Source organism: Theropithecus gelada, chromosome 19 (assembly GCF_003255815.1).
Source record: "Theropithecus gelada isolate Dixy chromosome 19, Tgel_1.0, whole genome shotgun sequence".
Classification (NCBI taxonomy): Eukaryota; Metazoa; Chordata; class Mammalia; order Primates; family Cercopithecidae; genus Theropithecus; species Theropithecus gelada.
Genome location: NC_037687.1, coordinates 28,298,902 through 28,312,857, shown reverse-complemented (window position 1 = coordinate 28,312,857; position 13,956 = coordinate 28,298,902). Strand labels below are relative to the sequence as shown.

Below are 13,956 nucleotides of genomic sequence, written 5' to 3'. Positions count from 1 at the left end.
AAAAAAAAAAAAAAAAAAAAAAAAAAAAAAAAGAAATGAAAGAGTAGGCCGGGTGCAGTGCCTCACGCCTATAATCTCACACTTTGGGAGGCCAAGGCAGGTGGATCACTTGAGGCCAGGAGTTCCAGACCAGCCTGGCCAACATGGCAAAACCCCGTCTCTAATAAAAATACAAAACTTATCCAGGTGTGGTAGTGTGCACCTGTAGTCCCAGATAGTCAGGACCCTGAGGCAGGAGAATTGTTTGAACCCCGGAGGCGGAGGCTACAGGGAGCTGAGATTGTGCCACTGCACTTCAGCCTGGGTGACAGAGGAAGACTCAGTCTCAAAAAAAAAAAAAAAAAGAAAAAGAAAAAAAAAGAAATGAAAGAAATGTGAGAGAGAATAGTAATTAGCAGGAAAATATAGGGAATCAGCATTCATTCATTCATTCATTCATTCATTCAACAAACATTTCCCGAGGCCAGAATGCAAACCAAATGTGTGGTGGGGGTGTTTATGACACAGAACCAACCCAGTGCCTGTCCTCAAGGAGCAATCAGGCTGGAGGGGGAGACAGACAAAGAGAGTCACAACCTTTAGCCATGGGTAAAGATGATGACTGAGGGGTGGGGAGATGCTTCCTAGAGGAGGGGTCATGGGAGATAGGCTTTGCAGGATGAGTAGGAGTTTGCCAGGTGAAGAAGAGGGCATTTGCAAAGAAGGGAAGGATGAGCTGGGTTAGGGATAAGGAAAGGGGCAAGGCATTTTCATCTCAGAGGTTGCAGCATCTCTCACTTAGAGCAGGGGAGGCGTGGGAGTGACCATGGGGTGCTCCCACAGCATACTGGAATGCCACCCGGGCCTTCATGATCCTGTCTGCCCTATGCGCCACTTCCGGCATCATCATGGGCATCATGGCCTTCACTCATCAGCCTACCTTCTCCCGCATCTCCCGGCCCTTCTCTGCTGGCATCATGTTTTTTGCCTCAAGTGAGTAAGCCCGCCCTCTCCCTACCCCTCTCCTTGCTGTCATCTCAAACCCCAATCTGTCTCCACCCCTCAACACCATTCTCACCCCTTACTCCTCCTCACACTCAACCCCACCCCACCCTAATCCCATCCCCACACCCAAAACCAACCTCATGACTATTTCGAGTTCTGGTCTATTCTGACACTAGCTGGTGTACTACAATTCAGTTCTGGCACTAATCACCTAAAATTTGTGTTTGACTCCACAGGTTAAGACCACAGTCCTTAGCAAGACTGCCTCCACCTCAGCTACAAGCTGCAAGCAGGGTGCCTGGGCAACCCATGCTTTTGATCCACTGGCTACAAACTAGGAGGTTCCCAAGACCCACTCAGATTCAAAAATTTGCTGGAATAACTTACAGAATGCAGGAAAGTGCTATACTTACAGTTATAGTTTCATTCTAGAGGACACAACTCAGGCCCAAGCAAATGAAGAGACAGAGTCTAGGAGAGCCCAAAATGCAGAGCTTCCAAGACTTCTTCCCGTGGAGCCAGGGGTCACTCTCCCAGCATACAGATGTTTTCACCAATAGGGAGCGCCACTGAGCTTCAGTGTCCAGAGGTTTCATTGGAGTCTTGTTAAATAGGCATGACTGATTGAATCGTTGACCACTGATGGAACTCAGTTTCCAGCTTCCTTTCTTCCTGGATATGAAATTGTTCAGAGCCCCAACCCTCTTAATATCATGGTTGGTCTTTCTTTTTTTTTTTTTTTTTTATCCTTTTTTGAGATGGAGTCTCGCTTTGTCCCCCAGGCTGGAGTGTAGTTGCTTAATCTCAGCTCACTGCAACCTCCACCTCCCCTCCCGGGTTCAAGTGATTCTCCTGAGTAGCTGGGATTACAGGCGCACACCACCACACCCAGCTAATTATTATTATTATTTTTTTTGTATTTTTAGTAGAGACAGGGTTTCACCATGTTGGCTGGGCTGATCTTGAACTCCTGACCTCAAGTGATCCACCCGACTCAGCCTCCCAAAGTGCTGGGATGACAGGCGTGCGTCATTGTGCCTGGCCTGGTTGGTCTCTCTGATGACTACATCCAACCCTGCGTCATCTCATCTCATTACCATAAACTCAGGTTGGGCCCAAGAGGCTCAAGAATAACAAAGACCCTCCCATTACTCAGGAAGTTCCAAATATTGATTCTGCCTTCCAGGAACCAGAGACAATGGCCAGTTACATTATAAAGCACAACCATGTCCAACCCCATCCCAAACCTATCCCTCAATCGTCTTTACCCCTAATTTCAACTCGACCCCGATCCTCACTCTTATCCCCACCCCAACCCACTTCCACCCCTTTCCCCAATCTTAGTTCCCACCCCCATCATCAGCTCTCTGCCCATCTCCAAAACCACACCCAGCCTTAGTCTCACCTGCATCCTCCTGCTCTCTCTCCCTAGCCCTTTTTGTCTTGTTGGCCTTGGCCATCTACACTGGAGTCACCGTCAGCTTCCTGGGCCGCCGCTTTGGGGACTGGCGTTTTTCCTGGTCCTACATCTTGGGCTGGGTGGCAGTGCTCATGACGTTCTTCGCAGGTACTGGGGGCAAGGGGTGGCAAGGTCAGTGTCTGGGGCAGAGTGGGCAGCAGATCGGGTGGAAGATGATAGGGTATCCCACATGGGTCCCTCAGCACTGGGCCAGGAGGAAGACTCCAGGTCTATGGAGTCTGGGGTCATGGATACCCAGGGAGAAAGAGAGTAGGGTGTTGGACTCTCTTGGGGTGGAAATGGGGCTGGGGGGGGGGTTTAAGGGGGTCAATTTAAACTTCTCATGCAGGGATTTTCTACATATGTGCCTACCGGGTGCATGAATGTCGGCGCCTGTCTACACCGCGCTGAGCCCAAATGTGTCAACCAACTTCATCTGGAAGTTAAAGCGAGGCCACTGAAGAGGAGGAGGAGAGTCTAGAGGCCTGAAATCCTGGTTCCTAGGGGAATGAGTGGGCTCAGTTCTGGACTCTGGGTTGAGGGGGGAGGTTGACTCCTGGTCCTAGGCCGGAAGGAGGAAGAATGGGGCCTGTGGGAGGGAGCTGAGAAGACTCAAGTCCCCACCTGCCTGGCAGGTCGTTAGAAAAATGAAATATCCATTAGAGTAACTTTCTGAGGTCTAATAAAATTGATGTGAAATTACTAAAGTGTTCATCCTTGAGGGGCTGGGATAGGGAGAAACAGCTGTAAGGGTGGTGGATGTGGGCAGAGGTGCTTTTTTGTGTGTTTTTCTTGTTGTTTTCGTCATTGTTCTGAGATGGAGTTTCGCTCTTGTCGCCCAGGCTGGAGTGCAATGGCGCAGTCTCAGCTACCTGCAACCTCTGCCTCCTGGGCTCAGGTGATTCTCCTGCCTCAGCTTCCCAAGTAGCTGGGATTACAGGGGCCCACTACCACGCCTGGTTAATTTTTGTATTTTTAGTAGAGATGGGGTTTCACCATGTTGGCCAGGCTGGTCTAGAACTCCTGACTTCAGGTGATCCACCCACCTCTGCCTCCCAAAGCGCTGGGATTACAGGCGCGAGCTGCTGCACCCGGCCCAGGGGTGCTGTATTATGGAGGCCCCACCTTCTCCGTTTCTGCAGGGAGGGGAACAATCAACAGTACCTGTCCAGGAGCTCACCACAACTCAACTTCCAGGAAATGGATGTGTAGGATAATCGGACAAATGAAAAGATCTCTGAAAAAACTCCCTGCCCACGCCACCCCCAGTTGACTCCAGCCTCCTCTCTCCTCCCATGATGCGTCCGTTCAAAGGAGAACCTAAGCCTTCACCTCTGGAACCTGCTCTTCACACACTACTCATGACCGTGATCTTCTCTTCATTCACTCGTTAGTAATTCATTCTATTAATTGACGCTGGCTGGGTGCGGTGTCTCACACCTGCAATCCCAGCACTTTGGAAAACCAAGGCAGGTGGATTTCTGAAGCCCAGGAGTTCCCCAGGCAACATGAGAAAACCCCATCTCTACCAAAAAAAACAAAAAACACGTTAGCTGGGCATATTGGTGTGTGCCTGTCCCAGGAGGGTCACTGGAGTCTGAGGAGACAGAGGTTGCAGTGAGCTGTGATCGCACCACTGCACTCCAGCCTGAGCGAGAGTAAGACTCTGTCTCAAAATAAAAAAGAAAAAGAAAAAGTAAATAAATGGTTGCTAACTGCCGTGAGATTTACTAATGTCTATCATAAAATAATAAGACTATTTCACAAGGCTGATTCTAATGAGACTATTTACTACAGCTATGCTAATAAATATTATGTTTATAGTGGTTTATTCCCTAAAATAATATTTACTGGGGCCTCCTCAAATAAAAATAATACTGTATGTATACAGGCTTTCTCTAATCATAATGACAATTGAAGCTTTCTCTAATAATTTAGAGACCTATTTAAATAGAAATATTTGCCGAGCCTTATTCTAGTAATCATATTTATAGGGGCTTACTCTAGCAATAATAATGATATAATTATGACTCCAGACTCAGGACTGCAACTTACCTACTTAACCTACTTATTCAACATTTCCACTTGAAGAGGCATCTCCAATCTCACATATCCAAAAATAAGTTCCTGATCTCACACACACCCTATGTGTTCCTCCCATGGTCTTCCCCATCTTAGGAAATGACAACCCCATTTTTTATTTTATTTATTTATTTTTTTGAAATGGAGTCTTGCCCTGTTGCCCAGGCTGGAGTGCAGTGGCGAGATCTCGGCTCACTGCAACCTCCACTTCCCCTCCCCGGTTCAAGTAATTCTCCTGCCTCAGCCTCCCAAGCAGCTGGGATTACAGGCGTCTGCCACCACGCCCAGTTAATTTTTGTATTTTTAGTAGAGACAGGGTTTCACCATGTTGACCAGGCTAGTCTTGAACTCCAGACCTTGTGATCCACCGACCTCAGCCTCCGAAAGTGCTGGGATTACAGGCGTGAGCCACCACGCCCAGCCAACAACCCCATTTTTATCCAGCTACTCAAGCCAACAACTTTGGGATTCAATGTTGGCTTTTTTTTTTTTTTTTTTTTTTGACAGGGTCTCAGTCTTGCCCAGGCTACAGTGCAGTAGCGTGATCACACCTCACTTCAGCCTCCACCTCCCAGGCTCAAGTGAGCCTCCCACCTCAGCCTCCTGAGCAGCTAAGACTACAGGCATGCACCAGTATGCCTGAGTAATTTTTTAATTTTTTGTAGAGATGGGGTCTTCTTATGTTGCCCAGACTGGTCTCTGTCTACTGGTCTCAAGTGATCCTCCCACCTCGGCCTCCCAAAGTGCTGGGATCACAGGTGTGAGCCACCTCAGCTGGACTGTGTCTGCTTTTGGTTTCCTGTAAATCCTCAAAGACAGCACCTGGCACACGGTAATCACTCAAAAGAACATTTGTTGAACCATAAATACTTATTCAGGCCAATTGATAGTGTTGTTTATTGACTTACATAAAGTATTATTTATTGAGAAGTACTCTAATGATACTGAGATTTAATATCCTTTTATCATTATGATAGCCATTAAATATTACGACTAGAGTGAGCCTCCATAGAAAAGATAATGCCTTCCATAATAACTATTTACCATTAGCATTCATTTCTTTATTAGAACGTAGGTTAATTGAGGATTAGTCTTTTTTTTATTTTTATTTTTATTTTTTTTTATTTTTTTTGAGACGGAGTCTCACTCTGTCGCCCAGGCTGGAGTGCAGTGGCCGGATCTCAGCTCACTGCCAGCTCCGCCTCCCGGGTTCACGCCATTCTCCTGCCTCAGCCTCCCGAGTAGCTGGGACTACAGGCGCCCGCCACCTCGCCCGGCTAGTTTTTTGTATTTTTTAGTAGAGACGGGGTTTCACTGTATTAGCCAGGATGGTCTCGATCTCCTGATCAGCCCGTCTCGGCCTCCCAAAGTGCTGGGATTACAGGCTTGAGCCACCGCGCCCGGCTTTTTATTTTATTATTTATTTTTGAGACGGAGTCTCGCTCTGTCACCCAGGCTGGAATGCAGTGGTGCGATCTTGGCTCACTGCAACCTCTGGCTCCCGGGTTCAAGCGATTCTCTTGCCTCAGCCTCCCGAGTAGCCAGAATTACAGGCGCACGCCACCACACCCAGCTAATTTTTTGGGGTCCTCCGTGGCAGATGGGGGCTACTGAGGAGCTTTCAAGCCTGGGGGAGGTTGGAAGGGGCTGGAGAAAGTTGGAAGAGACCTGGGGTGATTCAAAGAATCTGACAGTGCTTAGACAAGACTGACAAAGACCTAAGAAAACCACGTGGCCAAGCAGGTGACATGAGCTGTGGACCCCGAAAATCTGAGACAGGTCTCAGTTAATTTAGAAAGTTTATTCTGCCAACGTTGAGGACGTGCACCTGTGACACAGCCTCAGGAGGTCCTGACGACACGTGCCCAGGGTGGTCGGGGCACAGTTTGGTTCTATACATTTTAGGGAGACATGACATGTCAATCAATACATGTAAGAGGTACATTGGTCACGAGGTCAGGAGATCGAGACCATCCTGGCTAACACGGTGAAACCCCATCTCTACTAAAAAAAAATACAAAAAACTAGCCGGGCGAGGTGGCGGGCACCTGTAGTCCCAGCTGCTCAGGAGGCTGAGGCAGGAGAATGGCGTGAACCCGGGAGGCGGAGCTTGCAGTGAGCGGAGATCCAGCCACTGCACTCCAGCCTGGGCGACAGAGCAAGACTCTGCCTCAAAACAAACAAACAAACAAAGAAGTACATTGGTTCTTCCAGAAAGGTGGGGACAACTCAAAGCAGGGAGGGGGCTTCCAGGTTACAGGTAGGTGAGAGACAAATTGTTGCATTCTTTTGAGTTTCTTTTTTTCCCTAGATGGAGTCTAACTCTGTTGCCCAGGCTAGAGTGCAGTGGCACAGTCTCGGTTTACTGCAACCTCCACCTCCTGTGTTCAAGTGATTCTCCTACCTCAGTCTCCTGAGTACCTGGGATTACAGGGGTGCACTGCCACACCCAGCTAATTTTTGTATTTTTAGAAGAGATGGGGTTTCACTATGTTGCCCAGGCTGGTCTCAAACTCATGACCTCAGGTGGTCCACCTGCCTAGGCCTCCTAAAGTGCTGGGATTACAGGTGTGAGCCACTGTACTGGCCTCTTTTGAGTTTCTGATAAGTCTTTTCAAAGGAGGTAATCAGCTATGCATCTATCTCAGTGAGCAGACAGATGACTTTGAATAGAATGAGAGGCAGGTTTGCCCTGAGTTATTCCCAGCCTGACTTTCCCCTTTAGCTCAGTAATTTGGGGGCCCCAAGATATTCCTTTCACAGAGCTCTCAGGAAAAGCTTCAGAAGGAGGCCTGAGGTCTTCCTCTGGCAACCACAGACCACATCTGGTTGAGAAAGCAGGTGGAGGTCCTGTGAGCAATTCCGTCTTCAAGGCCACAGCTGCCTTGCCTTTGTGCTCTTAAGAGATGGCCATGGCTGGCCAGGCGCAGTGGCTCACGCCTGTAATCCCAGCACTTTGGGAGGCTGAAGCGGATGGATCACCTGAGGTCGGGAGTTTGAGATCAGCTTGACCAACTTGGAGAAACCCTGTCTCTACTAAAAATACAAAATTAGCCGGGCATGGTGGCGCATGCCTGTAATCCTAGTTACTCAGCAGGCTGAGGCAGGAGAATCGCTTGAACCCGGGAAGCGGAGGTTGCCGTGAGCCCAGATCGTGCCATTGCACTCCAGCCTGAGCAACAACAGTGAAACTTTGTCTCAAAAAAAAAAAAAAAGAAAAAAGAAAAAAAAAAAAAGATGACCTTCACCAGCTCTTACTGGCTTGTGGTATCTATGTCAGAGGGCACCAAGAACCTGGGCCTATGGTCAGCCTGTGACACCTACATGTGCAGAGACTCACTGGAGCCAGGTACAGGTCACCTGTGTGTGTGCACGCATGCATGGGTGTGATGGTGATGGTAGTGGGACCCACGTGGGGAGATGAGACACAAGGTTACAGGCTTGGACGTGGAGGTGAAATGAGGATGAAAATGGGCAGAGTTACGTATGAATTATAGAGGTTGCAGAGAAGAATGAAAGGACAGTGGCCGGGTGCAGTGGCTCACTCCTGTAATCCCAGCACTGTGGGAGGATGAGACAGGTGGATCACCTGAGGTCAGGAGTTCAAGACCAGCCTGGCCAATATGGCAAAACCCCATCTCTACTAAAAATAAAAAAAATAAAATTAGCCTGATGTGGTGGTGCACAGTCCGTAACCCCAGTTACTAAGGAGGCTGAGGCACAGGAATTGCTTAAACTCAGGAAGCGGAGGTTGCAGTGAGCCAAGATCATGCTACTGTACTCCAGCCTGGGCGACAGAGTGAGACTCCGTCTCAAAAAACAAAAAAACGGTTGGGATGGGAATGAGAATAGGGTCAAGTTTCAGGAAGAGGATGGGGTTGGGTTTGGAGCAGGGTCTGGGGTTAATAATGGAGAGGGATTGGGGTAGGGTTTGGGAATGAGAATGAGAATGGAGTTAGATTTGAGGGTAGAAGGGGATTAAGGGTTGGAACTGGGAATAAGGATGGTGTTGAGTTTGGGAATTAGAATGACGTTAGGTTTGGGGATGGGGTCGAATTGGGGGCTGGGGTTGAGTGTGCAGTTGGGACTGAGAATGGAGTTCTATTTGAGGATGGGGATGGGCTTAAATTAGGGGTTGGAGCTGGGGTGGAGATTACAAATAGGGATGGGTTTGGGTTTGGAGTTGTGTTCAGGAATGGGAATAGGGTTAACTTTGGGGATAGGGATGGGTTGAATTTGTGGTTGGAACTGGGCTTGATATTGAGTTTGGGGATGGAGTTGGGTTTGGGGTTAAGGATGGCTTTGGGTCTGGGAGGCGGTCAGGGCTACAGATAGGCTGTGTGCTCTGACCTGCTACTCACTGCACACCATGGCAGATTTCTGGAAGCTTTTCCGGAGACCTGGCCTGCTCATGGCCTCTGCCACCTCTGGGAGCCTGTGCTCATGAATTGGTTCTCAGAGTGGTGCGGATCTGAGTGAAGGATGGGGGCTGCCAATCGAAGTCTCTCCAATAAAGGAGCGGAACCAACCTCCCAGGTCATTTCCCATTCTCCACATTTGCCAGCTGTCCTGGGACTGCTGGCCCAGTTCATCTTCAAGACAGAGGTCCTCTTCCAGACTATTCCCTGTGTATTAGTCTATTCTCACACTGCTATAAATAACTGCCTGGCCGGGCGTGATGGCTCACGCCTATAATCCCAGCACTTTGGAAGGCCAAGGCAGGCAGATCATCTGAAATCAGGAGTTCAAGACCAGCCTGTCCAACATGGTAAAAACCCAAAAACCTACTAAACCTGAAATCTACTAAAAATACAAAAATTAGCTGGGTATAGTGGTGGGCACCTGTAATCCCAGATACTTAGGAGGCTGAGGCAGGAGAACTGTTTGAACCCAGGAAGCGGAGGTTGCAGTGAGCCGAGATTTTGCCACTGCCCTCCAGCCTGGGTGACAAGAATGAGACTCTATCTCAAACAACAACAACAGCAACAGCAATAACAAAAGCTGCCTGAGACTTGGTAATTTATAAAGGAAAGAGGTTTATTTGATTCACAGTTCAACATGGCGGGGGAGGCCTCAGGAAACTTACAATCAAGGCAGAAGGCAAAGGGAAAGCAAGGTACCGTCTTCACAGGGTGGCAGGAAGAAGTGCCAAGCGAAGGCAGGAAGAGCCCCTTAAAAAACCACCATATCTTGTGAAACCTCACTATCACAAGAACAGCAGAGGGGAACCTGCCCCATGATTCAATTACCTCCACCTGGTCTCTACCTAGACATGTGGGGATTATGGGGATACAATTCAAGATGAGATTTGGGTAGGGACACAAAGCCTAACCATATCACCCTGTTTCACAGAGAGGCCAAGTTTTCCTGGGTCTTCTACCCGGGCTGTGGTACCGTCACCTTACACCTGCTCACGAGTGAGGTGTTGCCAGGACCTGATGTTGGTGTGGATGGAAGAGGCTAGCGTTTCGGGGGCTGTAGAACCCTCGACCGAAATCCTTATGTCTCCCAATACCCCCTAGGCCTCCCGATCCTGGTGACAAAGGCCACCAGGCTGGAGCCCCCACCAAAGCAGAGATGCCACTGAATTCATTATATCAGATGAGGATGTGGGTATGTCTGCCTCTCTGCAAACCTTTCAGAATTGTGATTCTCTGCTGTTTACCTGCCCTCAGCATATGCTCCAAACTGCGGCCCAGGATTCTGAGCTCCCACTCGCCCCTTCCTCCCTCAGGACCTGGAGTTCAGGCCCCCAGCTCCTTCCTCCTTAAGCCCCAGGAGTTCTAACTCCCAAGCCCCCTCCTTTAGTAGAGACCCTAGACTTGGGGCCTTCCTCTTCCAAAATGGAAGACTGCAGAACCCACAGGAAAGCATGACACATCGCCAACTGTCCCCTCCAGCCACATCTCCCCTCCCACTTAACGCACACCCTAGCCCGATTGGCTTCCTCCCACCTCAGGGCCCCCAAGCCTCTCTCTCTCTCACCTCTTCCAGGAAGCCCCAACTTGGTGTTGAAGGTTCCAGGGGTGGGAGCTGTAGAACCTGTGACAGAGGCAAGTTCTAAACCACCACCCAAACCACTGATGATCTGACACCCTCAGTGCCCTCCCCCACCACACACTAAGCGGGGAACCGGACCCCGGGGAGGGGAGGGAGGACGTTGCCTGTGCAATCCAGGAAGGGAGGGTATGTGAAAAGCCAGTTACCGGGAACTGTGTGAAACCAAACCAGCCTCATCTGACAAAGCACACGAACCCTCACTGCCCCGACTGCTTGCTGGTCTCTCTTTGTTGAGCTCCGAGGACCCAGGAGTCCGGGTGCACAGCCTCCTTCCCTCTGAGATTCAACAGTCTGATCAGCAGCCTCTTCCTCCTCCAGGACCCAGAAGCCCCGTGCTCACCCCCATGGAGCCCTGCCGGTCCCTGGCCCTGCTTGTGGGCTTCCTGGGCCTGATGTTCTGCCTGATTGCTTTGAGCACCGATTTCTGGTTTGAGGCTGTGGGTCCCAACCACTCAGCTCACTCGGGCCTCTGGCCAACGGGGCATGGGGACATCATAGCAGGTAAGGGGAATGGGTGTCCTGCGGAGGGGTTGCCAGTGGGGATGGGTGTTCAGTGGTGTTCTCTCGATCAGGCTACATTCATGTGACGCAGAGCTTCAGCATTCTGGCTGTCCTGTGGGGCCTGGTGTGCGTGAGCTTCCTGGTCCTGTCCTGCATCCCCTCACTGTCCACCCCAGGCCACGGCCCCCTTGTCTCAACCATCACAGCCTTTGCTGCAGGTAAGGACTCTGGACTGGACTGGGGCATCGGGAGTCAGTGAATTCCTGCCGAAGGGTTGAGCTATCTCTCTTGTCCTTGCCCCCAGCCCTCTCCATGGCAGTGGCCATGGCGGTGTACACCAGCGAGCGGTGGGACCAGCCTCCACACCCCCAGATCCAGGCCTTCTTCTCCTGGTCCTTCTACCTGGGCTGGGTCTCAGCTATCCTCTTGCTCTGCACAGGTGACTATCCTGTCCACTGCCCTGGGGAGCTTGGGAGGGCCAACAGGGGGCCCTGAGGATGAAGGGCAGGGGCAAGTGCTTAAACTCTTTCTGGCCTCCCAGGTGCCCTGAGCCTGGGTGCTCACTGCAGCAGCCCCCGGCCTGGCTATGAAACCTTGTGAGCAGAAGGCAAGAGCGGCAAGATGAGTCTTGAGCGTTATATTCCAAAGGCCTCATCTGGAGCCTCCGGAAAGTCTGGTCCTACATCCGCCCCACCCTTCCAGCCCTTCCCCAGCCCCTCCACTTGTTTCTTCATTCATTCAACAAAATTTGGCTGGAATCTGGCTATTCTGAGATTAATTCTGCCAAGACCTAAGCCAACCGTCTGCCAGCTCCATGGTAGGAGCTGAGCACCAAGGGAAGGTGACAGCCCACGAGGCCCACCAGCCTGCAGGGCGCTGCTGCCCAGCGCAACTGCCTGGCCTGTGTGGATACAGGCTCCAACCTGGGTCTATCTCTCCCCTTCTCCAGCACTTTTCTTTCTCCCTTTAGCTGGCTCTCTGTCCTTCTCTCTCCCTCTCTGATTTTGTATCCCTTGCCAAAACTCGGCCCTTCTTTGCATGCAGTCTCTCTCAGTTCTCTTTGCACATTTCCCCATGCTGGGGACACTAGCACGGGTCACACCCAGGCCCTGCCTGCCAGGGCCTCAGTCTGTGGGGTGGTGGGGAGGAGGCACTTACAGACCAGAAGCAGTTAATACAGGCCAGACAGCAGTCCCAGTGCAGGGAGAACGCCAGAAAAAGACTAACCATATTGTGGAGGGATGGAGACAACTTTTCTGGAGAGAGAATGTTTAGGGGCTTCTTTTTTTTTTTTTTTTTTTTTTTTTTGAGACGGAGTCTTGCTCTGTCACCCAGGCTGGAGTGCAGTGGCCGGATCTCGGCTCACTGCAAACTCCGCCTCCCGGGTTCATGCCATTCTCCTGCCTCAGCCTCCCGAGTAGCTGGGACTACAGGCACCCGCCACCTCGCCCGGCTAGTTTTTTGTAATTTTTAGTAGAGATGGGGTTTCACCGTGTTCGCCAGGATGGTCTCGATCTCCTGACCTCGTGATCCGCCCGTCTCGGCCTCCCAAAGTGCTGGAATTACAGGCTTGAGCCACCGCGCCCGGCCGGGGCTTCTTAAGGGCCAAGGAAAGGTAATATCCAGGCAGAGGGGCCTGAAGATGAACGTGCAGAAAAGTCAGGAGTCTTGTGGGAATGAAGAACGGTAATGTATGGCCAGGATATAGAATGTTGGGGGCAGGAGATGGAAAATGAAGAGGGAGAGGCAGGTGGGGGTTATGGCCTCTAATGTCATGCTGGATTTTCTCTTGAGCATGATGGAAGTTGGGAAAAAATTGTGGGCAGAGGAGGGACAATATCAGCTCTGGGTACCAGACAGACGCCCCTGTAGACATGGAGGGGAGGCCAGAAGGTCAGGGAGGAACTTGGCAATGCAACAGGTGGGACATGATGAGGCCTGACCTGGAACCAGGAAAGGAGGGAATGAGCCAGACAGATTCAGGGGCAGGAGGAGCAGGACTTGGGGACCCAAGGCTTTTCAGGGTGAGGGGCAAGAAGAAGGTGAGGACAGTGCCCAAGGGTCTGGCTCGATGAACTGGATGGGATGGCAAGGCCATCCCTAATATGGTGGAAGACACTAAGCTCAGATGGAATATGGTTGACGATTGAGGCCCTGAGGGGCAGCCAGGAGCAGGTGAGAACTTGAGTCAGGCTCAGGGGAGAGACCTTGGGTTGGAGATAGGAGTTTTGGATGGAGCATTAAGGAGCACTCAAACTTTGGCAGTGAGGAGGCTTGCCTGGCAAGGGAGTGCAGGGTGGAGCTTCAAGGGATGCCCAGATTTACAAGTGAAGGGGAGAAGGCAGAGGAGCAGAAGTCTGCAGTTAGATAGCTGGGGACCTGGAGAGCTTCTGGGGTGCCTAGAATGTCAAGGGAAGAGAAGTTTCTTTTTTTTTCTTTTGAGACGGAGTCTGGTTCTATCACCCAGGCTGGAATGCAATGGTGTGATCTCAGCTCACTGCAACCTCCGCCCCCTGGGTTCAAGCAGTTCTCCTCCCTAAGCCTCCCGAGTAGCTGGGATTACAGGTGTGCACCACCACACCTGGCTAATTTTGTTGTCTTGTTTTTTGTTTTGTTTTGTTTTGTTTTTGAGATGGAGTCTTGCTCTGTCGCCCAGGCTACAACGCAACAGCGCGATCTCAGCTAACTGAAACCTCCATCTCCCGGGTTCAAGTGATTCTCCTGCCTCGCATCCCAAGTAGCTGGGATTATAGGCACCCACCATCACTCCCGGCTAGCCTGGCTAATTTTTGTATTTTTAGTAGAGCCAGGGTTTTGCCACATTGGTCAGGCTTGTCTCAAACTCCTGACTTCAGGTGATCTGCCCGCCT

At 50.7% G+C, this 13,956-nt stretch overlaps 2 protein-coding genes across 3 annotated transcripts in view; both read left to right on the top strand.

Annotated features, from left to right (window-relative positions):
- LIM2 (lens intrinsic membrane protein 2) overlaps positions 1–3,142 on the top strand; it is an 8,236-nt gene extending 5,094 nt beyond the window's left edge. For both annotated transcript variants that reach the window (XM_025367714.1, XM_025367712.1), the window contains exons 3-5: positions 823–972; positions 2,417–2,551; positions 2,793–3,142. In XM_025367714.1, coding sequence (XP_025223499.1) covers positions 823–972; positions 2,417–2,551; positions 2,793–2,854 — 347 coding nt within the window. In that variant the 3' untranslated portion in view covers positions 2,855–3,142. The remainder of the gene's footprint in view (positions 1–822; positions 973–2,416; positions 2,552–2,792) is intronic.
- Positions 3,143–10,755: 7,613 nt separating this feature from the next.
- On the top strand, positions 10,756–11,844 carry NKG7 (natural killer cell granule protein 7). Its single transcript, XM_025367715.1, has 4 exons — positions 10,756–11,086; positions 11,158–11,304; positions 11,391–11,525; positions 11,628–11,844. The coding sequence occupies exons 1-4, from the start codon at positions 10,930–10,932 to the stop codon at positions 11,684–11,686; spliced, it is 498 nt and encodes a 165-aa protein (XP_025223500.1). The 5' UTR covers positions 10,756–10,929; the 3' UTR covers positions 11,687–11,844.
- Positions 11,845–13,956: the final 2,112 nt, after the last annotated feature.